Source organism: Haliotis cracherodii, unplaced genomic scaffold (assembly GCF_022045235.1).
Source record: "Haliotis cracherodii isolate W230 unplaced genomic scaffold, xgHalCrac1.p SCAF_7, whole genome shotgun sequence".
In the NCBI taxonomy this organism is placed as follows: Eukaryota; Metazoa; Mollusca; class Gastropoda; order Lepetellida; family Haliotidae; genus Haliotis; species Haliotis cracherodii.
In genome coordinates, this window is record NW_027266330.1 from 54,370,533 (window position 1) to 54,396,257 (window position 25,725).

Genomic DNA, 25,725 nt, shown 5'->3' on the forward strand with positions numbered 1-25,725 from the left:
TGACTCTGTGAATATTCAGGCACTTTTCGGGACCAACCAGTCGCAAATAAATAAAAATTTCATTCTCGTGCCTTTTCATATGCCATAATATCAACACGAACGGAAGCCTTTTAGGGCCATTTGGATTTTTTCGATACTATCTTGAAATTTCAAGAAACTAATTAGAAATTTCTAGATACTATCATGAAATTTCAAGATACAGAAGTTGAAATTTCAAGATAATATGTCGAAATTTCAACATACTAAGTTGAAATTTCAAGATAGTATCAACTTCTGTATCTTGAAATTTCAAGATAGTTTCTTGAAATTTCAACTTAGCATCTTGAAATTTCAAGATAGTATCGGAAACAAATTAAAAAAACAAATGGCCCTAAAAGGCTTCCGTAAACACGAGTTAGGAAGGTGAGATTTATTATCCAAAATCATTCTTTCAACAACAAAAATCAGTAAAGAAACATAAACAAGAAACTTTGATACCAGGCATAAACACGGTGGCAACAAATTAGCATGTCCTCCTTCAAATGGCAAACCAAATACAATTAACAGAAAATAATTTTCTCATTTTGTTTTATCAAAGACCATAAAATGTATATGGTGTCTGGTCTTACTTAAAACAATATGTACAATAATGGTTTCAACCCATTCCCTGTTTTACATCTAACACCATGTTTTTCTTTACTACTAATTAAGCGATTACCTCCCTTATCATAGGCTGCGACTCAAATGCATTGTAACATGTTGGGGACACGGAAATTGTCTATTTTCAAAAGGATGTTCGTTTCCTCTTTATGATATGCGAACAGTTAGATCACCAGTTAGGTTGTAAAGATAAATTGTGATTTGGATAAAATTAATTGAAAGGCTCCATACGAACAACAAACCATTGGGGAGCCGTCAAGATTCGGGGTAGAATAGGTCTTCAGCAACCCATGCTTGCCGTAAAAGTCGACTATGCTTGTCGAAAGAGGCGACTAACAGGATCGGAGGGTCAGGCTCGCTGACTTGGTTGATGCATGTCATCGATGCCAATTGAGTGGATCGATGTTCATAATGTCAACCACTTGATTATCTGATCCAGAATCAATTATCACCGTCATATAGCTGGACTATTGCTGAATGCGACGTTAAGCGACAAACAAACTCCCTTGCCCCGGGAAGTTTTCCTATCTAAATAGATACAGCAAGCATTGAAGATTTATATTCAGAAATAAAAAGTATGAAACGATAAAAACTACGTGCGGAGATGAGTAGTAATGACCCTGATTTTGCTTTCAGGGAGTGTTGTATAAGTCACCTCGCAAATATGACGTATTGTTGCGCAATACCGGTCTCTCATTTTACGTCAACTTTACGACGTTGTTTTCATTCACGCAACCGAAATAATTTGGAAACAAAGCGAGGACAATGTCTGTGCACTGCTTAAAGCAACAATGTTCAACTCAAACAGCAGATCGTCCAAATGCTACACAGTAAAATCATTCAAGTGATATTTGTATGATATTATTTATTTTAGACTGCAGCGCGAGATAACTATGATATCCCGGGGTAAATGAGTGAGTGAGTATGGTTTGACGCCGCTTTTAAAATATTTGTACAAGTATCACTTGTTCCCAACTTGATAGCGAAAGGGAAACTATATATATACCAGGACAGGAAATACGTGCATTATATCAACAGGGCCACATGTCAGACACAAACAGATAGCATCAAACACATTGAACAAACATCCATCCTATTTCCAGCACTGAGAACAATGAAGCACACACAGGATATCCCGCAACTGCGACGAGGTTTATGCAACGTTCCTTGAGAGCGAACTCGATAATTTGGGAAGGAATGTTACGTGAATCAACTTAGTATACTTAAATTGTAGACCGACCTTACATGTTTATAGATATCTTTTACACAACACTGAAAAATAAACTTGAATCGCTTTCTTTTATCATTCGTCATGGAATATTCATTCATGGATTAAATTATTTTCAAAGAGCATGCGCCCTCTTTTATATGATCTCTGACATCATCGACTCTCCTAATCGACACTAATCCTAAGTAAGTACATGCCTTCAGGAGAGAGAGAGAGAGAGAGAGAGAGAGAGAGAGAGAGAGAGAGTAAATTATTTGGTTTTGCAGAATCGAACTTGTAGTCGACAGCCGTGAATACTGCATACGCTACTTTATGAAGCACGTACAGTCAATTATTTTTGGAGTGACTTCCCTTGATCAGTTTCTCAAAATGATTGGTCTTTCGTGTTTAGTCTTGTCGAATCGAAAAATGGCGGAAACAACTAAAACGATGTGAAAATACGTATATAGGTAAATTATTTCAGGTTGATGTATAAGTCAGTAGTCAACACGTATTAGAAAGAGGAACGAAATGTGCACACCTAAGTGTTATGGCAAGCGATCGGCGATGACGAATAACATGTCAAGGGAGACAATCAGGGTAGAATGACTTTATATGTGTCCCTAAATGTCAAAGTTGTGCTAGGTTATTTGACGTATTTGTCACACTCCGAAAGAGTAAATAATACTAGAGGGTAACTTTCCAAAATAACTTTGTAAATACCCCATATATATACTCTCTAATCAATATGGTATCATATATGTGTACTCTTCTGATAAATTAATTAATAAAAACAATAATTGTATTGTTATGTTTCTGAAAGAAATAATATTTCTATGGGTCCCTTGGCAAGGTAATTTGTAATTGAAGAGAGTGAACAGTGTTTTGAACAGGACTGTACCAACAAAAACATTGTTAACATAAACATTAGGGATCTACATATGGTCTAGGGCCAAATTAAATCTGAGATCACTGCTACTTGTACAGCGATGTATGTGAAACAAGATGATAAACTTTTATAACGTTTCATAGTGCCCCTACTGAAATATTTCTTATGTTGGTTGGTTGGTTGGTTTGTTTGTTGTTTAACGCTGCACTCAGCAATATTCCAGCTATATGACGGCTGTCTGTAAATAATCGAGTCTGGACCAGACAATCCAGTGATTTATATCCACGCAATTGGGATCGATGACATGTATCAACCAAGTCAGCGAGCCTGACCACCCGATCCCGTTAGTCGCCTCTTACGACAAATTTCTAATGATTTAAGTCACTGGTTCCCCTGGCTGAGATGCGTGTAACAGCTAGGCTGAGTGTCCAGGTTTTTATCTTGACTTATTAATCTGGGGGTCCTAAGGACCCCTCATCACTGATGTCAGAATTCATGAGGGTCCTGTAATAATAATAATAAAGCAGTAAAATGGTGTAGTGTATCGTAGGGCTGGGACGAGTCCCAATTGACTACCCGGGTACCCACACCCCTATTGCCCGACCCTACCCGGGTACCCTTTGTGGTACTCAGAGATGTCTCAAAATGTCAAATTCTCAAAATTTTTAACAGAGCCCTGGCAAAACGTATGTAGATACATGTATTGAACAATCTGGTCATGCATATGTATCAGGGCGTGGAGTCGTCCCACAGAGGACATCCTTACCTTGTCAGCTTGCTGACGGGGTTAACCTCTCTGGTCATGTGGACAAGGCGTCCGACCTCGGATCAGAAGGTCCATGGTTCGCATCCCATCATGGGATTCAAAAATTTTATGGCCACTACACGTACACTGAAGTTGACTTAAGTTATATCTTTATTCAACCATATGACAAATCAGAAGGAATGGGTGCATTGTCAGAAAGAAATGCGAACATTAGTGACTTGTAGTGTAACCATAGAGTTCCAGATATTTTTTGTCATTAAACAACATATCTCGTGACTAACCACGGGTCCAGGTAGTCCCGTGGGTACCTGGGTACTACTCAGTACCCACCCGACCCGGGTACCCAAGTTACCCTAGTACCCTAGTATATAGTACTGTAAGATTTGATGATTACTTTCATTTCAGGACCCTTTTATTTCTTAACAAGAATTTGATACAAATTGTTTTCTCTACGTCCATTCTATTCATTTGTGCATACAGGACACCCATTTTTGCATCCTATAAAACCCTGTGGCGTATTACTGATTTGCACGTAAAACAACATTCACTTACTATTACTAGATTAATCAACATCATGTCATTACACATCTTCCCGAGGCAAGAGAGTTAACTGACTTTAAAAGTCCTGTTTCCACCCTTGCCGAACTAGGCTGGAATTACTGGGCTCGATCGTAGCGCCACCAGTGGCATTACCATTTACGTCCCTTTTATGCCTCTCCTATGGACCAATCAGATTCCATCACTTGCGTTTGCTTCACACAAAATGGTGGCGCCCAGTCAGGACGATCTGATCGATAATCAAGATCTATATTGTGATAAAACGGATCTTACATCGCAAAATGCATCAAATCACGTTAAGCACCTTGATTAAAAACATGAAAAGATTTGGAAAATATCTGCTGACACCTAGGTTGGCGGTTCACATGCTTGGCAAATCCTGCAATCGATCAAAATCTGCATGACAGTTTACGAACCGGATTTCAATTTCGGTGCGTGATTTTGATTGGACTATGCATAGACTTATTAGTCCAGCCAAAATGTAACTCCATAATACCAGCCTAGTTCAGCAAGGGTGGAAACTAGACTTTTATGGTCAGTTAACTCTCTTGCCTCGGGAAGATGGCCATTACAGTTAGCAGGCCAGTAAGGTTTGAAGAATTTGGGGGACTGCAAATTTACCCTATTGTTCAACACTCATACAACATTTTGAATGTGTACACAGACATCTTTGAAACATCTTATGAAATTAGTCTGGGTTCATTTGTCGTGACAGGTTCTGAAGATGTCCTCCATGCCGTCGCTGATGGTGCTGTACACTAATGATGCGGTGGAGGTGCGATACTGTGATGGCTCAAGTCTGCAGCTGTCGCCATGCGGGGCTAGTGTGTTACACCACGACAAACCACAGCCAGGACAACACCCTGTAGCAGGTAGTGTGGAGGATTAGTTACGCTGAAACTTTCGATCTTAATATATTTTCAAACTCTGCAGACCGTAAAAACATTTATAGTGGGAAAAGAAAGAAATGTGAGAGAAAATTTACTTTGCCTATGACGAACTTAATTATCTGACATTATACCTAAAATGGATAGAATTATGATTAAACCGCCCGCACGTTATCAGAAATGAGCGGGCCACTGTAACTTGATAATGCCTTCATATTGCTTGACGACGGGCCATTATCAAGCCCGTTGTTAGGTGACGTCATAGGGTAGAGAAAGTGATGTCACGTATTATAGTGACGTCATCTGGTTTGTTCTATTACGTTTCCATACATGTAAAAGTGGGTCAGTGACATTCGTGTTGATTGCATGTAAATGTTTCAAAACCGATGTTGTTGTTTCTTTTTATTTGATAAAAAAACCCATCCATTTTAGCTATAATAACGGTAACGCTCTCTTTCAGGACATTATCATTTGCAGAAGCCCTCAGTCTTTTCAACTGCCCTCCTTCGTCGGGCAGTTAATGGAAGGCCTTGAGCTTCTGCAAATGATAATGCCCTGAAAAATAGCATTACCCTTATAATAGGTAGACACAGCAAACATGGCAATGTTTTGATGTCTCTTGTTAAACGCCACACTCAGCCATATTTCAGCTATGTGATGGCTGTTTTTAAATGACTGAGTCTGGGCCAGACAATCCAGTGATTGACATCATGAGCATTGATATAATCAATTGGGATACGATGACATGCATCAACTAAGTCAGTGAGCATGTCCACCCGTTCCCGTTAGTCGCCTCTTACGACAAGCATGGGTTGCAGAAGACCTATTCCAACCTGGAATCTCCATGGGACACATGGCAATGTGTTGAGATAACGTTTCAAAGAACAAAAAATACCCTGTAATGTCTTATTTTATTCTATTTGTTTTCCCACCCTACTGACCAAGTATTTTTCACCTAAAAGTCAGCGGACTAGGAAATAAGAAAGTAGCTGGCCTACTGCTTTTAAAGTGCACAGATATTTATAATAATGTCTTGCTGTAATTCTGCTGTCTATTGTAAAGTATAGGAGTAACGATGGTCTTAGTGCTTAGATTGATTTGTGGAACGGGCCTGAATCAGAAATTCTCCACCAATGTTAGATAAGGTCCCCAAAAAGTAGAAGCTCTGGGTAGAGAATAGGTCTTCAGCAACCCATGCTTGTTGTAAAAGACGACTATGCTTGTCGTAAGCCTTGATGACATGGTTGATGCATGTCTTCATATCCCATCGATCACTGGATTTTCTGATCCAGACTTGATTATTTACAGACCGCCATCATACAGCTGGAATATTGCTGAGTGCGGCGTTAAACAACAAACAAACAAACACACAAACAAACAAACAAAGGCAACCAAATAGTGTCAGTGACTTGTTGGTTGTATGTGATCGCACCCATCTTCTCGAGTCAAGGGAGTTAACTGACTATAAAAGTCCAGTTTCCACCCTTGCCGAACTAGACTGGTATTATGGAGTTACATTTTGGCTGGACTAACGAGTCTATGCATAGTCCAATCAAAATTGGGCAACCAAATCGAAATCTGGTTTGAAACTGTTGTGCAGATTTCGGTTGATTGCAGGATTTGCAAAGCATTTGCACCGCCAACTCATGTGAACAGATATTTTCAAAATCTTTTCATATTTTTAATCAAGGTCGTGATGTGATTTGATGCATTTCTCGATTATTACAAAATAGATCTTGATTATCGAGCAGATTGTCTTGACTAGGTGCCGCCATTATGTTTGAAACTAACGCAAGGGATACTAGAGGTGGAATCTGATTGGTCTACAGGAGATGCTTAGACGGGACATAACTTGTAATAACCACTTGTGGCGTTATAATGGAGCCCAGGAACTCCAGTCTAGTTCGGCAAGGGTGGAAACTTGACTTTTCAAGTCAGTTAACTCTCTTGCCTCGGGAAGATGCATCGCACTCTGATGCCGTAGATCTATGCTCACAGTATCAATCATTGGATTGTCTGGTCCAGCCTTGAATATTTACAGGCCACCTTCTTAAATATTTCTGAGAGCGACGTTAAACAACAATCAAACAAGACTCTTTTCAGTGTATTCCTTTAAAAAACTATTGTCAAGATGTAATATTTGTGTAGGTTTGCGAAAGATACAGCAACGATGTCGGTATGTGACCAGCGAGTACAGGCAGAAAGTGCTACAGGCTGTGGACTTCCGCAACCGATTTGCTGACCGACCCTACCTGTGTGACGGCCTGCTGGTCAAGGAGGACGTGGTGGTACGCTGTCGTGGTGGTTGTCAAACTGTCACAATTTATAAGTGTCAAAAAAGACTGATTTATGGATAGAATAGAAAAATAAAACATTTACAACACTGTCTTGTAGTCCTTGCAAAACTGCCCAATAGTTAAGGCAGTATAAGGACTGGTAGAAATTTGCCATTTTTAGGGGTTTTGCTATATGTTATCATCATAAGGACTAGTGGACTAAAAAGTTTTGGAAATATATTAATTGTCCGACACATAAGACTTGTTATCCCCCAGAAATTTATGAAAATGAAATTATGTAATTTGAAAATTAATGACATTTCATCATCGGTTCCTTGCTTGGAATCTGAACCAAATATTCATTGATGACATTAAGTGTATCATCCAGATCACCAGGGGATATGTTTCGTCTTTCAGCCCTTGTATACAGACGTCCAGGAGGTAGCCTGGCCGAAGACAGCTGACCGGTCCCGGGCAGAGCACCTCCCAGATGGCAGCGTCCGCATCTTCTCCTGTGACGAGTTTGCCAGTCTGTCTCTATCAGAACACAGGCGTGACTTTACTGTTTGTTACCTTTCAAAAGTAAGTCAGGAACCAGTGAAGAATAAGAATGTGTCTGCATCTAGACGGTCAGCATCTTGCAATTCATCTCAGAACAAGAGCGGTGATGATTCGCAAAAACTTTTATCGGGAAGTAACCAGACATCAGGATGTCAGACGGGTGATGGGTCGGATGGTAATGCTGGCAACATGGGGCCCCTTGATGGGGGTCAGACCACGGAAACAAGAAGCAATTCGATTCCGAAGAAAGGCCAATCTGTTATTGAAGGCAAATCTGTTAATGAAGCCAAAGACAAGAAGACGAGAGTCAACCCCGCGCACACTCGTATTTCCACACCGACCAACTTCGCCGACGAGGGAGACCCAGGCGGAGGAGACGAAGCTGTAATGACGCCATTCGGTCGGACGTCCATGTTTCGGCGCTACGGTGCTGGCAGCACAGAGACGTCACCTGCCACTCATGACATCTCCAGCATCAGCAAGATCTCTTCGGAAGGGCTGTGTACAACTATTGATGTTGATGTCACAGTGGGACATCATGAACTCTCCCTGGAACAGAGGTCGGCCTCGCCTGTGTTACCAGGACAAAATCACGGACATAATGTGGGACAATTGTCAAACAGTGTCGGAAACAGTACAGGCGATCACAGCATGAGTCGAAACATCGCTAACTCTTCAGAGGAGAGAGAAAAAAGTGTGTCGTCCGCCAACAGCAGTGCAGACCCTCCGGCCTGTCGCCAGCTGTATACATGGGTCACCAGACATATTTCTTGTAACGAGTGTCCAACTCGATGGCGGCATCCATTAAAACTTGCGGAGGAGAGAGCGTCTGAGAGTCACACAGGTTAGTGGATGTAGATTATGTTGGTTGGTTGGTTGGTTGGTTGTTTACCGCAGCACTCAGCAATATTCCAGCTATATGACGGCGGTCTGTAAATAATCGAGTCTGGACCAGACAATCCAGTGATTAATATCATGAGCATCAATCCAAGCAATTGGGATCGATGACATGCATCAACCAAGTCAGCGAGCCTGACCACCTGATCCCGTTAGTCGCCTTTTACGACAAGCATAGTTGCCTTTTACGGAAAGCATGAGTTGCTGAAGACCTATTCTACCCCGAGGGAGTATTCATGGATGTAGATTATGTAATTAATATACATGAATATAATTGTGAAATTGAGAAACTTGAAGTGATGCATGTTTTACATGACACTGTTGTAATATGTTAGCCAGTCTGTCATCGAACTGTATATTTTCCTTTTTAGTTATGGTAATTTAATTTTTATAAATTTTCAGTCCATGTTTTATTAAACCCTGTGAGCATCTGCCAGTGCCCTTTGCTCATAATGCTTGTTGTACAAGGCCACTAAATAGATTAGAAGTCTGTCTACAATTAAAGCTATTCTATGAGATAGCTATGCGATAAATCGCAAAGAGTAGAGAAGAACGAAGAACGGTTTATTTGACGATAAAATATTGTTCTATCTTGACATCATTTCTGGAGATTCGAAAAACTTGATGACATCATATATTGGATGACATTATATTTAAGAGGGGAGTATCTTGTTCTCCAATGATGTAACTGGGCAACGTAGATAAACATGATGGCCGAACGATCATACACAAAAGCAGGAGAGATATGATAATCGATATTTGAAGAAAAGGCACAGTTAATCAACATAAGGATTATGAGAATATCCACCTGTGCATAGAATGGTCGGATTCTATTCAGGGAGTCATCATTATAATAATTTGGGTAAATGTTTTTGAAGTTTATACATTTTTTCTCATCCTTTAAGAGGCTGTAAATAATGTTGATATCTCATATATAAAATAAACGATGAGTGAGAGTTCTTTGTCATACAATAAAACACTGCAGGGGCTGCCCCCTTATGGTTTATTCACCCTGCGTTGTTTTATTGTACGATAAACTACTCCTACTCATCATTTATTTCTTAAATTATGTCCCTAAGATGAAAGACATTCTGTTGTTCTGGGTTAGAATAGGTCCTCAGTAATCTGCTGTTCTAATGTCCCTAAGATGAAAGACAGTCTGTCGTTCTGGGTTAGAATAGGTCCTCAGTAATCTGCTGTTATAATGTCCCTAAGATGAAAGACATTCTGTTGTTCTCGGTTAGAATAGGTCCTCAGTAATCTGCTGTTATAATGTCCCTAAGATGAAAGACATTCTGTTGTTCTGGGTTAGAATAGGTCCTCAGTAATCTGCTGTTATAATGTCCCTAAGATGAAAGACAGTCTGTCGTTCTGGGTTAGAATAGGTCCTCAGTAATCTGCTGTTCTAATGTCCCTAAGATGAAAGACATTCTGTTGTTCTGGGTTAGAATAGGTCATCAGTAATCTGCTGTTCTATTGTCCCTAAGATGAAAGACAGTCTGTCGTTCTGGGTTAGAATCGGTCCTCAGTAATCTGCTGTTATAATGTCCCTAAGATGAAAGACATTCTGTTGTTCTCGGTTAGAATAGGTCATCAGTAATCTGCTGTTCTAATGTCCCTAAGATGAAAGACAGTCTGTTGTTCTGGGTTAGAATAGGTCATCAGTAATCTGCTGTTCTATTGTCCCTAAGATGAAAGACAGTCTGTCGTTCTGGGTTAGAATCGGTCCTCAGTAATCTGCTGTTATAATGTCCCTCAGATGAAAGACATTCTGTTGTTCTCGGTTAGAATAGGTCATCAGTAATCTGCTGTTCTATTGTCCCTAAGATGAAAGACATTCTGTTGTTCTAGGTTAGAGGGTAGAATAGCTCCTCAGCAAACTATGCTTTATAAGGGCAGACCTGATGGTTAGGTGGTCCGACTCTGTGACTTGGTTGATAACATGTCATTGTATCAGTTTGTATCTTTGCTCATATCAACCACTGGTTTCCTCGGCCCAGACATGATTATTTACAGGCTGCCATCATATAGCTGGTTTATTGCTGAGTTCAGTGATAAAAAAGAAGCAGAGCTTCAGATAAGCAGCGTATTTGTGTAAAATGCCCCCCAAAATATTAAAAATGTGTTTACCTTCAATTAACTTGCATACAGAAATGCATGCATTAAATAAAAAACTCAACTTATAAAAACAGCTTGCGTAAATACCACATGAAGCTTCTTCATCATGCGTACAAATGAGCTAATTTCCGAATCACAATTACGAGCTAATTTACTTTCTGATTGAAGCCTAAATATTAAGAACAGTTATATATACATCTAAAACATTATTCCATTTTTTTAATCTTAAAATGTTCATTAATTTTGGGAAAAACCCAATAGAGTGATGAATTTATGAGAGAAAAAATATTGGTTATTCAATGAAAAATGTAATAACCCAATTAAAATAGAAACCCTAGAGTAAATGGCTAAAAAATGGCTCAAAAAGTTATCTGGAGCACTGAAGAAGTGAATACAATATACTCATCATTGTTGCGAGCCAGCTTTGAATAGTTTAACAGCTGTCTAATCAAAACGACAGTCACAAGCAAGAGACTTTCTGTGCTAGGTTAGTGATAAGGGTGAGGTGAGGTGAAATGGGGTTCAACATTGCGTCCAAGATTATTGCACTTATATACCGGTAGTGCTTGTGTGTGTAGGTGGCTGCTTGTTCTAGTCCGGACTGATGCCGATTTATAGTGCTAGCTCACTGAGATACCATGCCGCAGTTTAACATGAATACCCCACAATATACCGACTCCGAGCCGACCAGTCCTTGTTTTAGCCCCTTAATGCCGAGCGGCAGACAGGGTAACAACAAGTACCATCTAATAACTTCTTTTGGTATGACGCGGCCGGGGATCGAACCCCGGACCTTCTGCTTTCTGGGCGGACGCTAGTGATAAGGGAGGCGGAGACAGTGATGCAGTTCCTGAAACTATGGTGCTGAACGGGTCCAGGGTGTTTATCGGAATAGAATGGAGATATTATACCCTGGATATTCGAGGATGTTTGTCACTACGATTTTGACACCTTTAAGTGTGAATGACAACAAGAAATATATTGCAAATGATTCTGTGGATTTGATTGGCTAACCAAGCAATTTGTTTAGGCGTTTATGTTTCCAAAAACTGAAGAAAATAATCAGCCACGTCAGCTTATAAATATAAAAGAATTGGTTCTCAGGCACTGATTTTTGAAAATATAGTGCGGGTGGGCGGTGTTATTTTTTTTTCTTGTTCAAACAAGTATGTGACCAAATAAACAGTGGTGTACCATCAACCTGGGAAAGGGCCTCCCTACATAAACAAGCATACAAACTGCTATTGCCGCCATGACCATAACACGAGATGCGCAGTAAAACAGTGCGCATGTAAAGGGCATGCTATATTTGATCGCATTGTTTTTATTATTATTATTATAAGTATTAGGACTTTTTTTTAAATAAATTTGAATGGAAATACAAACGAAACATGAGGGCGACTTTCTGATGATGTGGACAGAGCCGGAGAACCAAAACTACTTTTTTTTTAGCCTTATTGGCAGAATGATTTCGCGGATTTTGTGTTCCTGACTACAGTTTTGTGTGTGTTGATGATTAAATATGAAGTTATTATTGTCGTATTTATTTATAAGAATTTATTTCAATATTTTTATGTTAATGGAGTTATAAACTTCAAAGCCTGCGTGCTGCACATCGGTTTTAATGTTTATAGCTCCATAAACGCAATAAGTACTGAAGTCAATTGTTTAGTTACTAATTTTTACTAAAGGTGTAGTGTTGCTTGTAGATGAGGACAACGTCAAGGTGCCCGCAGTTCGTCTCCCACTGAAGATTGACAAGAAACACACCAGCATGTCCCTCCTCCCTCAGCCGATCCCCCTCACCTGCCACGCCCCACACCGCCACAAATGGGCGCCTGTTGATGCCCACCAGAGCGACCTAGACAGATTCAACCCCGGCCGACTCAAGGTCATCATGGTTGATGGAATTATATACAGGTAGACTAAACTAGAGGTGTCATTGATTGGAGAGCTTGGTATTGCTACGTCACTAAAAAGTATCACAATATATCGAGATATCGATTTATAACAAATTGAGTTATTCTGCATGTGTAGAGAGAAAACGTCCCTAAATACACCTAGAAATAATTAACTTAATGCTAAATATGAACTAGGCTGATCAATTAAATGTTTAAGAGTGAATTTCTGCCTTCTTATATTGTTCATATTAGCCATGGCAATCTTATTAAATGTAAACATTTCTGTGGCATTTATTCATTTACAGGGATGTGAAATCTGCGCGGAAACGCGGAAAATCACGTTTTTTAAAACAGTAGTCCTTGGAAAAAATCATCTTCTTCGTAAAAATATGATCAAAGATTTTTTTTAAAAATCCGAAAAATATGATCGACAACCGGAAGCTATGCCCATTTTTTTAAAAGTACTGATTTAACTTCGAAATTTTACTGCATCTGCCATCTTGTTTATTTGACTTATTGACTTTTGCCATTGACTTATTACATTTCTTGGTGTGAATGTTGTCCAAACTGACAAATTGCTTAAAATGCAATCAAAAAATTTCTGTGGGCGCATGACCCCCATAGACTTTATAAATAAAAGAATTGCCAGGCTGCCATCAGGACCCAGACTTTAGAAGCTGCAAGCCCTGACTAAACTCTTCAGGCCCTCATTTAAAAAAACGGCAGCTTACTGTGACAAGTAAATACTCACGTAAATTTGCTGCAGGCCATAAGAACACATACAAATTTGAAACGGCGGCCCAACACAAGATCTACCTGCCACAGTTACTTATTTCGAATACTATTGAATCTGTATCGACATAAAACTTGTCGGTATCGCGATTATCGATGACATTCCTAGCCGATATCACATGTTTTCTTATCCCTTGTGAATCTGCAAGTTGCTCAATATCATGAATTCATAAAAAAAAAGATTATTAGAGGTGAAACAATACATCTGTGCATCATGAGTTTTCATGTGCCGATATGATACATGATACATTTTTTTCTGTATCAATACAGGACGCTAATCTTGCTTAAATACATTACTGCTCGTTTAAGTACCCCTCGGCATTTTGTCAGTCAAAAAATGCAAAATGAGTGGTAATTAAGTACACTACTAAATATAACCGCAACGAAAATGTTGTCTACAGCTAGCTTTTCTTCTTGAACCAGCTCTGAAATAATCATAGTTTAGAGGGGCGGTCGGGTAGCCCAGTGGTTAAAGCGTTGACTCGTCACGCCGAAGACCCAGGTTCGATTCCCGACATGGGTACAATGTGTGAAGCCCATTTCTGGTGTCCCCCGCTGTGATATTGCTGGAATATTGTTAAAAGCGGCGTAAAACCATACTCACTCACTCACTCACTCATAGTTAAGAAATATGCATATCGCGATACATATCATATTGGACCTTTGTATCTTGATACTTATCGTGACCTTGCTGTATCGTTTCGCCCCTACAGTCTATGGTTAGACAGGTAATGAGGTGCCAGCACTATTTATCTCTCAAACGAGTCACCCCTATCGTGTAGAAGTTTGCTCTGAACGTTCCCTGTGTGTACAGATTGATCCACCTGCCCGCCATGAAGGTGCTGGAGATCTACCCCGGGGACGGCAGTGTCTTCCTCTCACAGGGCGTGTCTGGACAGTTCTACACCCAGGTCCTTCCTGCTGGGGACAAGGTGAGATATGGCAGTTCAGATCCACAGAAACAAAAATTAAAAATAACGCCAGAATTGGTCTCCAGCAACCTATGCTTGTTGTAAGAGAGGACTAAAAGGGTCGGGTGGTCAGGCTCGCTGACTTGATCGAAACATGTCATCATATCCCAATTGTGTAGATTGGTGCTCATGATGTCAAACACTGGATTGTCTGGTACAGACTTGATTATTTACAGACCGCTGTCATATTGCGGGAATATTGCTGAGCGAGGCGTTAAACAAGAAACAAACATATATAATTTTGTGTCCTCCTTCATTTGAGCATAGAACACCGATAGGTAGAATACGTCTTCAGGAACCCATGCTTGCCATAAAAGGCGACTATGCTTGTCGTAAGAGGCGAATTCGTATCCCAATTGTATAGAATGATGCTCATGATGTCAAACACTGGATTGTCTGGTCCAGACTTGATTATTTACAGACCGCCGTCATATAGCTGGATGTGGTGCTAACCAACAAACAAAGAAGACATGTTTTAAAAAATGTGTTTCCTGCAGATGCCTAAAAAATCAGCCATTAGTTAAATCCTCTAAACCGTTGCAATAAGATGTCAAAACTGAATCAGTCTGGACATTATCTGCATGGCTAGGATCTAGTGTCTTTATAGTAGATGATCTTTAGTGTTAGGTTTCTTCCCCAAGTTCAAAACAGCTGCTGCAAAGTCATAAAATAATATTAAAGGTTAAAATAGCGGACATTCATGATACGTGTGTCAATCATGTTCAAAGAAATATTTGTCTCATCCGTCACACAATTGTTGACACCCCTTCACCAAGTATTGAAAGGGGTCCTCAAGGTTAACAGCAGAAATATGTAGCAAAAAACAAGAGTTATCTTGTAATTGCCACAAGAAAGATGATTTCATGTTTTTTGTCACCAACGACCTCTTGTGACCTCTCAACCATCTTGTGTGGGTTTGTTTGGTTGGTTGTTTAACGCCACACTCAGCAATATTCCAGCTATATGACGGCGGTCAGTAAATAATCGAGTCTGGACAAGACAGTCCAGTGATTGATATCATGAGCACCGATCTACGCAATTGAGATCGATGACATGCATCAACCAAATCAGCGAGCCTGACCACCCGATCCCGTTAGTCGCCTCTTACGACAAGCATAGTCGCCTTTTACAGCAAGCATGGGTTGCTGAAGACCTATTCTACCCCGGATGTTCACGGGTCCACCCATCTCATGTGATTATGAGAACTTGTAATACAATATACAATCCTGGATTCACTTGGGGGCACGGGTGGCCCAGTCGTCTAAGGCGCCGCTATTCGCTGTGCAGAGTTGCATCCCTTGGGCACGCCAGAAACCTATGATTGTGGGTTTGAATCCCGGTTCGCCCCAATTATGTTTCTAGGTTTGTCAGCACCATACCCGTGCTCGTGGGTTTCACCGAAGTGGTAAACGTCTGAGACCTGCATCACTTCGGGCTTTCCTCCCACATTAAGCTGACACGCCCTGATATTATTCGAATACACCTCAAAGCAGCCCTTAACCCAACTCACTCACAAGCAGGGTATAATTGTGAATTTACTTGAACAGATTTGCTGGAACGGATTTGCTAGAACAAATTTACTGGAACAAATTTGCTAGAACAAATTTACTAGAACCGATTTGCTAGGACCGATTTACTAAACAAGTGGTTCAATCCCCAGCTGGAGGAGAGGACTTTCTCGTTGCGAGCACTTCCTCCATCCACGTCCACCACCAAGTACTCCCTGGAGAAGGTGCTCAAGAGGGCATCTAGGTGAGTGTACAACGTAACATCTGCAGGGACAAAAGGAGAAAAGAAAAAAAATGACATCATTATTCTTGGTTTGTCAGGACCTGCAGGTATAGAAATTAACCAAGAACGTCTAGTGCCCGAACAGTGGCCACATATAGCAAACACCCACAAAATGTTTGAAATATCTGCTAGCCCTTAGGAGACTGTGAATCTGGCAAGTTTTGTGAGCAGGAAAGTACTGCGAGAACTACGAGCGACAGGAGACAAAGAACAAAAAAAACATTAGGAGACATATTTCGTATTTTCACTTCCATACCTTGTCCAACCAGCCAGAACATAAATAAATAATACGTCACATCCTGTTTTCTTATAACCCATTGTCACTCAGAGTCAGTCATCAGGACAATTCACTTACCTTGTGCAACTTTCCATCCCTGGCACCTGTGTGTGCGGATTACACAAAAGTGGCAACCATCTCAAACCGGGGCCATTTAATTCTTCCTACGTTAATGCTAAAGAAACGTGAACCTTATAACCATATAGAGAAGTATTTATGTTAAGAAGAGATGTTTTTTCCACAGAGTGTCTTCATTCTTTTCATGATATGCTGCATGTGATTTCCAAACGGTACACGCTATTCCTGCACGAGACAAATTGTGCATCTCAAGTCATGGATCTTTACGTCACATGCAATGTATTCACGAGCGTCAGTTCATACAACATACCATTGTGTATCAAATAAATCTAATATCTCCTGAATATGAGTAATTCTTCATATACCGTATACGACATAAAAAGCGCCCAGGACGCTCTCAAAATTGGAAATAGATTAAGAATATTATTTTGGTGGAAAAAAAATCATCTAAGTTGAAAAATAAATTTCGTAGTTTATGCTGACAGCCTGAAATCTTTATATACGACAGATTTATTTTTCCAGAATTTAATTGCCCATAATTAAGGGTTCATATAGCACAAGAGTGTGTATTGTATGCGAATAAATAAGTCTTGTGTACATTGATCAGTCGGAAGGGGTGCTCATTGGGATTGTCCACTAGCCTATATATTAGCAAATATCGATGTGGGCGCTTAGTAGAGCGGGGCGCTTATTACGTCGAATATGGTAATAACCAACATGTATGGTATTTGTGTTTCTTTTGGCGGTGAGTATATTATGACAGGAATGTAATTGATATATCAACAATAATTTTGTCACAACTGGCTTCACTTGTTTGTATCTATAGTATGGAAGGTAATTTAAGGTACCAATGTTTACTACAATATCTGAAAAACTATTGGACCTACTCCAGTCACGGGTGGAACGAGCATTCATTGAAACAGCCATCTGCATAATGCTACCCCTGCGTCACAGGGCCATATGACACAGTTGAACCAATCAACTCAACTCGAAAGGGTGCTCAGGAATCATGCACGCACGAATACGGTGTTAGCGTTGGGCGTCTCCCATTGGTACCTTAAATAACCTTCCAGACTATAGTTATAAATGGCTTTTTGTGTGTACGTTAGTATGTATATCTATATATGGCATGTTCCCCAACTCTGTTATTCATCTTATGGAGGGCACGAAAGAGTCGTGAAACGTTGTGTCTGTATCATAGAGAAGTTGTTATTTATAATATTCCTGTCATAATCATAAGTATGAAGCCATATATTCTTTGTGGCCAAGATGACATCAACTATTAGACCTTTCCTTGGCTGACCAAGAGGAGATGTATGAGCGCTTGTGACAATGTTCTGATTCTCCTGACAGATTGCTGTGTGAAGCCGTACAGAGAGACAAGCTCTCCCACTCTGAGGAGCAGCCATGCTGGAAGGTAGGACGTCAGTGTATTCCCTCATACCATGGGTTGGTGTCCCGTGAAGGTCCGGGGTAGAATAGGTCTTCAGCAACCCATGCTTGTCGTAAAAAGCGACTATGCTTGTTGTAAGAGGCGACTAACAGGATCGGGTGGTCAGGCTTGCTGACTTGGTTGATGCATGTCCAGTGTGGATCGATGCACATGATGTCAATCACTGGATCATCTGGTCCAGACTTGATTATTTACAGACCGCCATCATATATTGCTGAGAGCGGTGTTTAACAACAAACAAACAAACAACAAAGTGGTTGCTGGGAGGTCATCCTTGACTGTCCAGTGTCAGTTATGATAAATGCCACGGACCCATTCACAACCATATCGTTGTTCTCTTCCGTATTAGTCACATAGCACTTTTGACCAAGAGAAATCCTGTGCTGAGTTGGTGAATAGAAAGATGGAGATTTGGACGTCACTTCTGAAATGAAGCTTCGGGTATTTATAATAAAACACGTGATAATTGAGGAGTCTGGATCATAGAACATCATTGTAGCCCCTCTTACTGACTCAGACATGAGTACTTACAGGCTTAGACCACATTCATTACGGACCTAAAGTTAACCATTTTCTGCTGCTTATAACAAGACTGAGTGAGTGAGTTTGGTTTTACGCCGCTTTTAGCAATATTCCAGCAATATCACGGCGGGGGACACCAGAAATGGGCTTCACACATTGCACCCATGTTGGCAATCGAACCTGGGTCTTCGGCGTGACGAGCAAAGGCTTTAACCACTAGACTACCCGACCGCCCCCCTCTAAGAAGAAGATGTAGATTCCAAAGATTGTTTTGAAAGATAACTAAATAAGAATTTGGTTCCAACAGTTAGAGGTGTCAAGATGTGCTAACATCAATTATCATCCAAAACTGGCCTCCGCAGGAGATATCACTCGGGTGTGATCAAGCAGTCTCTCCCAGGAGATATCACTCGGGTGTGATCAAGCAGTCTCTCCCAGGAGATATCACTCGGGTGTGATCAAGCAGTCTCTCCCAGGAGATTTCACTCGGGTGTGATCAAGCAGTCTCTCCCAGGAGATTTCACTCGGGTGTGATCAAGCAGTCTCTCCCAGGAGATATCACTCGGGTGTGATCAAGTAGTCTCTCCCACGAGATATCACTTGTGTGTGATCAAGCGGTCTTTCCTAGGAGATATCACTTGTGTGTGATCAAGCAATCTCTCCCATGAGATATCACTTGTGTGTGATCAAGCAGTCTCTCCCATGAGATATCACTTGTGTGTGATCAAGCGGTCTTTCCCATGAGATATCACTTGTGTGTGATCAAGCAATCTCTCCCATGAGATATCACTTGGGTGTGATCAAGCGGTCTCTCCCACGAGATATCACTTGTGTGTGATCAAGCGGTCTCTCCCACGAGATATCACTTGTGTGTGATCAAGCAGTCTTTCCCACGAGATATCACTTGTATGTGATCAAGCAGTCTTTCCCAGGAGATATCACTTGTGTGTGATCAAGCAGTCTTTCCCACGAGATATCACTTGTGTGTGATCAAGCAGTCTTTCCCACGAGATATCACTTGTGTGTGATCAAGCAGTCTTTCCCACGAGATATCACTTGTGTGTGATCAAGCAGTCTTTCCCACGAGATATCACTTGTGTGTGATCAAGCGGTCTTTCCCATGAGATATCACTTGTGTGTGATCAAGCAGTCTTTCCCATGAGATATCACTTGGGTGTGATCAAGCAGTCTTTCCCATGAGATATCACTTGGGTGTGATCAAGCGGTCTCTCCCACGAGATATCACTTGTGTGCGATCAAGCAGTCTCTCCCACGAGATATCACTTGTGTGCGATCAAGCAATCTCTCCCACGAGATATCACTTGTGTGTGATCAAGCAGTCTCTCCCACGAGATATCACTTGTGTGTGATCAAGTAGTCTCTCCCAGGAGATATCACTTGTGTGTGATCAAGCAGTCTTTCCCAGGAGATATCACTTGTGTGTGATCAAGCAGTCTTTCCCAGGAGATATCACTTGTGTGTGATGAAGCAGTCTCTCCCACGAGATATCACTTGTGTGTGATCAAGAAGTCTTTCCCACGAGATATCACTTGTGTGTGATCAAGCAATCTCTCCCAGGAGATATCACTTGTGTGTGATCAAGCAGTCTCTCCCACGAGATATCACTTGTGTGTGATCAAGCAGTCTCTCCCACGAGATATCACTTGTGTGTGATCAAGTAGTCTCTCCCAGGAGATATCAAGGCAATGAAACTGCATCACAATGATATCACAATCAAATGACATTGCTAATCTTTCTGCTGCTGAAGCTGGGTGCACTCAAGACACTGTTTTCAACTAAAAACAACTGGAACGAATGTTGTTGGATACTGTTAGATGATAAATAGAACCTCAGCCTCGTCTTTCATCACTCATAAGAGATTAAAACCTAACCATAGAATGTGTGGGTTTTGAGGATTGAGAATTTTCACTCGTAAGGCATTTTACATTTTTCGGACTACGGACCCACCGACTCCAATTTTTTAGAAAATGTAAAAAAGATATTTATTATAAATTATTATATTATAAATAGTTATTTTTTTTGTTATCATCACCTTTTAATAAAAAACATATAAATTTACCGTTGTAAACTAGTAAAGAGATACATAATCGATCAAAGCCTTGACAATTGTCCGTCTTGTAAGTGGTAGAATTTTATTGTTACAAGGGGCTTTATCGTCACAAATGGCGGTCTTTTGAGCACAGAATATGTTCACAAAGTATGCCAGAGGCATTCTGCATTAACAAAAATGCATCTGGCTTTTTCTTCTTTTTTTTCCCCTTCTCCAACCCTGGACTTCGAGCTGAAATATCTGTAATCCTAAAAATAAAAAAAGCCTGGCCTAAGCTTCATCGAGTTTATTCTAGTTAATAGACACATGTTCTAACACTTGTTCAAAGTTGAAGAGTGCCTTTGAGTTAAAATACTGGAGTATCGTTGGTGACTGCAATACAATGCAGAAACATCTATGAAATATACTAATATTTAGAAACAAATATGTAAATAAGTGGCCACATTAATAATGTCTTACTTCTCGGTTACTGAAGTTTTGTATTTCCTGGTAATAGAGTAATTACCATTTTATAACCTCCATGGTCCCTTGCTAACAGCACAGTTTCTTGCACACAGCGATACCAACAACAAATAAGAGTTATTTCCCTTCCAACTTAAACAAAACCCGCTAAACATAGAATTAACCCAAACAAATAGTCAAAATCCAACAGAATGACATGTACTTGGGACAAAGAGTATCACAGTGGACATGTGACCCGTGAAGATTCCAGAGTAGAACAGGTCTTCAGCAACCCATGCTTGCCGTAAAAGGTGACTAACAGGATCGGGTGGTCAGACTCGCTGACTTGGTTGATGCATGTCATCGATCCCAAAATCGATGCTCATGATGTCAATCACTGGATCGTCTGGTCCAGATTTGATTCTTTACAGACCGCCGTCATATAGCTGTAATATTGCTGTGTGCGACGTTAAACAACAAACAAACAAACAATTGCGTGGATCGATGCTCATGATATTAATCACTGGATTGTCTGGTCCAGACTCGATTATTTACAGACCGCCGTCATATAGCTGGAATAATGCTGAGTGCGACGTTAAACAACAAACCAACCAACCACAGTGGACGTGGGTGATTTACCTAGAGGGGGGCGACACATCAGCCATCTGTTGCTGAACAATTTACAGTTTCCTGCCATGATATATTTGTAGTGATCTGATCTAATAAACTGACTCACTTCTCCACCAGGTGGCGCCGACAACAGTCCAGGAGCCTTTGTCTGTGAGCATCCTTGAAGAGGCTTACATCCCAGGCGCCGGGCGCTTCACAGCACACACTAATGGTCGGGTACGCGTGGTGTTTGATGACCGAACATCTCTGGACATGGTCTGCGACTTCTCCAGGCGGGTTGAGGAATGTGCACAGCATACTCATGCAGACAGTCAGCAGGTAGGCCCATTGAGGAATGTGATAGTCATGCAGACAGTCCACAGGTAGGCCCATTGAGGAACGTGATAGTCATTCAGACAGTCCCCAGGTAGGCCCATTGAGGAATGTGATAGTCATGCAGACAGTCACCAGGTAGGCCCATTGAGGAATGTGATAGTCATGCAGACAGTCACCAGGTAGGCCCATTGAGGAATGTGATAGTCATGCAGACAGTCCCCAGGTAGACCCATTGAGGAATGTGATAGTCATGCAGACAGTCACCAGGTAGGCCCATTGAGGAATGTGATAGTCATGCAGACAGTCCCCAGGTAGGCCCATTGAGGAATGTGATAGTCATTCAGACAGTCCCCAGGTAGGCCCATTGAGGAATGTGATACTCATGCAGTCACCAGGTAGTGCAGTGTCTATAGAATTGTCATTGATCATTTGATTGTCTGGTTTGTTTACAGGCCACCGTTGCATGGCAGGCATCAGGCAACAAGCACTTTATCTTTTTATGTATATTGTGTGAGTGGTATCGGTAGGGCAGGACATGCTTACCCTTCGCAAACACCTGGTGTCATCACTGATTTTCATGATCCATTCATAAAACCATACACAGCTATTTGACTCATAATCGATGTAATAAGCGCCCCGCTCTAATAAGCGCCCAAGGCAATATTTGCTAACATATTGGCTATTGAACAATCTCAATTAGCACCCCTTCTGATTGATAAATGTACACAAGACCTATTTATTCGTGTATAATACGCACTCGTGTGTTATATGCACCCTTAATTATGGGCAATTAAATCCTGGAAAAATATATCTGTCGTGTATAATACGCACAGAGTTTTCTTTTGTATCATTTCAGGTACATAAACCTAGAAATTTATGATCTTACACACTCTTTGTTTTCACCAAAATTATATTCCACTAAACAAAGATCTGAGGATATCCCACGTCAGACCGACCTTTCACGAACCTTGATCAACCAATGGAATGACTAACAAGAAGTTGTCAATAGCCAATCAGAAGGCAGCTTAATCTAGCTTTACGGCACAAGTTTCAAACTGGCGACTACGCTTCGAAGCATATTTTAGCATATACTCGATTAAAAATTAAAAACTGAACAAAAGAACATTCTGGAATGGATAATAGATGGTCTAGATTGTATGAATGCAGACATAAAGCCGATAACTGTCGCTCTGAATGCTGTAAATCTTGAAATCAACGCGAGCGTGAATTAATTGCGAAAAATGCAAGTGGTCTTTGCTCGCTTACTTACTTACTTTGGAGATTTAACGTGCGCTTTCCGACTGATGCTTATTTCGCACACGGGCCAGGCCATTTAATGTGTTTCCGAAAGGGGTGAAAGTGGTCTGTGCAACCCAAGAGGGGCTTTTAGGGGTTGCTTATATAGAATTTGGGAATTTTGAGATATGGAATAGATGCCGAAGGGGTTGGGGAGGAGAACTAAGGGAGCTGGGTATGGTGGATGTTTGTTTGTTTATGTGATTTTGATTTGGTAGATTATAGTGTTTTTAGATGTGTTTTATTAGTTCCGTTTTGATTAAGAATACGCCTAAGGCCTTGAAGTTTTCTAGTTTATTTTGTGGGTTTAGTATTGCTTCTAGAGTGAGAGCCTTGTTTAGATCGAGGGTGGTTTTTAATGCGGTTTGATCTGTTAGGTAGTGTGTGCAGTGGATGAGTGCGTGTTCTGGGGTTTCTAGTTGTTTGCAGTGTGGGCAGTTACCTGTAGTGTGTTTTTTAAAATTTTTTAGGTGGTTATTTAGGTTGGTGTGTCCTGTTTGGAGTTTAGTGATTACTCTGTCGATTTTTTTGGATGGATGGAGAATTTTTGGTTTGGTTAGTGGTTTGCTGAGTACTTTTTTTATTTGGCTATTTGAGTTTAGATATAGGTGATGCCATTTTTGGTGATTTTTTGCTTGTTTACGCTTTTAATTTCTGATTTTGAGATGGGTAAGTTAAGCTTATTTCTGGGATTTTGAGGGATAGTTTAGCTGCCTTATCGGCGTTTTCATTACCGTATATTCCTACGTGGGCGGGTATCCACAAGAAGGTTATTTGTTTGCCTGCCTTAGTTAGGTCGTTGGAGCTTTTAAGTATTTGATTTAATAATTTAGGTCGGTTTTTGGTATTTTTGTTTTGGAGTGCTTGTAGTCCACTTAGGGAGTCAGTAAGTATTAGGATTTTTTTGTGGTTTTTGGATTCTTGATTATGGAGGGCTGAGGCCATGCCCATTAGTTCTGCCGTGAATATTGATTGGTTGTTTCGGAGTCAGAAGGATTGTGTGGTTTTAGTTGGTTGTGTGGTATGGACTCCGAAACCTGTGTGTTTGGAGGTCGGATCTGAAGATCCGTCCGTGTAAATGTGACACCAATTTGGCCAATTTTCGAGTATGTATGCTAGTGTGGTGGTTTTAGCTATTTTTGGGTCGGTTTGTTTATTTATTTGGCTAGCTAGTGTTGTGTCTATTTTGGGTATTTTAAGTTTAGGGGTGAAGATATTTGATTGTTTGCAGTTTTGTTTAAGATTTTTAATTTGGTGTTCATTTAGGTAGTTTGTTATTCTTTGGGATATTGGGGTAAGTAAGGGTTGTTTACGAGCTAGAGCTTGGTTTTTGGGGCTGATATTTTGGTTTATTAAGTTTTGGATGAGAGGGTTTGATTGGGACGCGGCCCAGAAATTTAAGCTTAGCTGTTCCCTGCGTAGACTTAGTGGCATCTCTCCTGTTAAGGCCTGAAGTGAGGTGTAGGAGGTGCCATGTTGGGTGCGTGTAATGAGTTTGAGAGCCTGATATTGTTTTTTAGATAGAGAGTTGTTAAGGGTGTTGTATATGGAGCAGCCGTAGTCTAGTTTTGATCTAATTAGTGATATGTAGAGAGAGAGGAGGGTATCTTCGGAGGCTCCCCAGTTAGAGCCAGTAAGGCATCTTAGGGTGTTTAGGTCTTTACTGCATTTAGTTGGTTTGTTTTTGAAATTTGATTGTTTGGTTGTTTAGCTGGAGGATTGAGGAGGCGGGTTTCATGTTTTTATGTTTGAATACTATTCCTGTTGTTTTTTCTGAGTTAAGGGAGAAGCCCCATTTGTCAGCCCATTGTTGCATTTTATTAAGAGATTTTTGGAGTAAATTTTGGACCATTTTAATGCTTTTAGTGCGGATCCAGAGGGCTCCATCATCTGCAAATTTTGGTGTGTTTTTCTTTAGGGGATAGGCCCTCGAATAGATCATTTATCATTATATTGAAGAGGGTGGGGCTGAGGATACTGCCCTGGGGAGTGCCATTTTCTAGGGGACATTGGTCCGATAGTGTTTGGTCTATACCCACGGTTATTTTACGATTGTTTAGGAAGTCCTGGATGTAGTTTATTATATGACCTTTGAGTCCTATTTTTTGAAGTTTTTGTATAAGCCCGTCGTGCCATACCATGTCGAAAGCTTAAGAGAAGTCTAAGAAGATGCCTGTGGTATATTGTTTATTTAGTTTTCCTGTCTTTGCTCACATTATAAACATTTAATTTATATCAACAATAAGACATTTTATTTAACAGAAATACCAACTTAGACATACGCTTAAAACAAACAACTATGTATTCCACATCACTGTTTACTGAGCAGCACTTGTAGCAAGTATATAAACAATGTCATTCAAACACTAATTACATCCTGTGAATTGTC

The 25,725-nt window shown here is 40.6% G+C and overlaps 1 protein-coding gene across 1 annotated transcript in view; it reads left to right on the forward strand.

The window, feature by feature from the left end:
* The first annotated feature begins 2,234 nt into the window (after positions 1-2,234).
* Positions 2,235-25,725, forward strand: part of LOC139447664 (uncharacterized protein C5orf34 homolog) — a 30,625-nt gene continuing 7,134 nt past the window's right edge. The window contains exons 1-9 of the mRNA XM_071229092.1: positions 2,235-2,316; positions 4,775-4,931; positions 7,095-7,234; positions 7,640-8,627; positions 12,508-12,718; positions 14,306-14,423; positions 16,123-16,214; positions 17,962-18,025; positions 21,843-22,043. Coding sequence (XP_071085193.1) covers positions 4,784-4,931; positions 7,095-7,234; positions 7,640-8,627; positions 12,508-12,718; positions 14,306-14,423; positions 16,123-16,214; positions 17,962-18,025; positions 21,843-22,043 — 1,962 coding nt within the window. The 5' untranslated portion in view covers positions 2,235-2,316; positions 4,775-4,783. The remainder of the gene's footprint in view (positions 2,317-4,774; positions 4,932-7,094; positions 7,235-7,639; positions 8,628-12,507; positions 12,719-14,305; positions 14,424-16,122; positions 16,215-17,961; positions 18,026-21,842; positions 22,044-25,725) is intronic.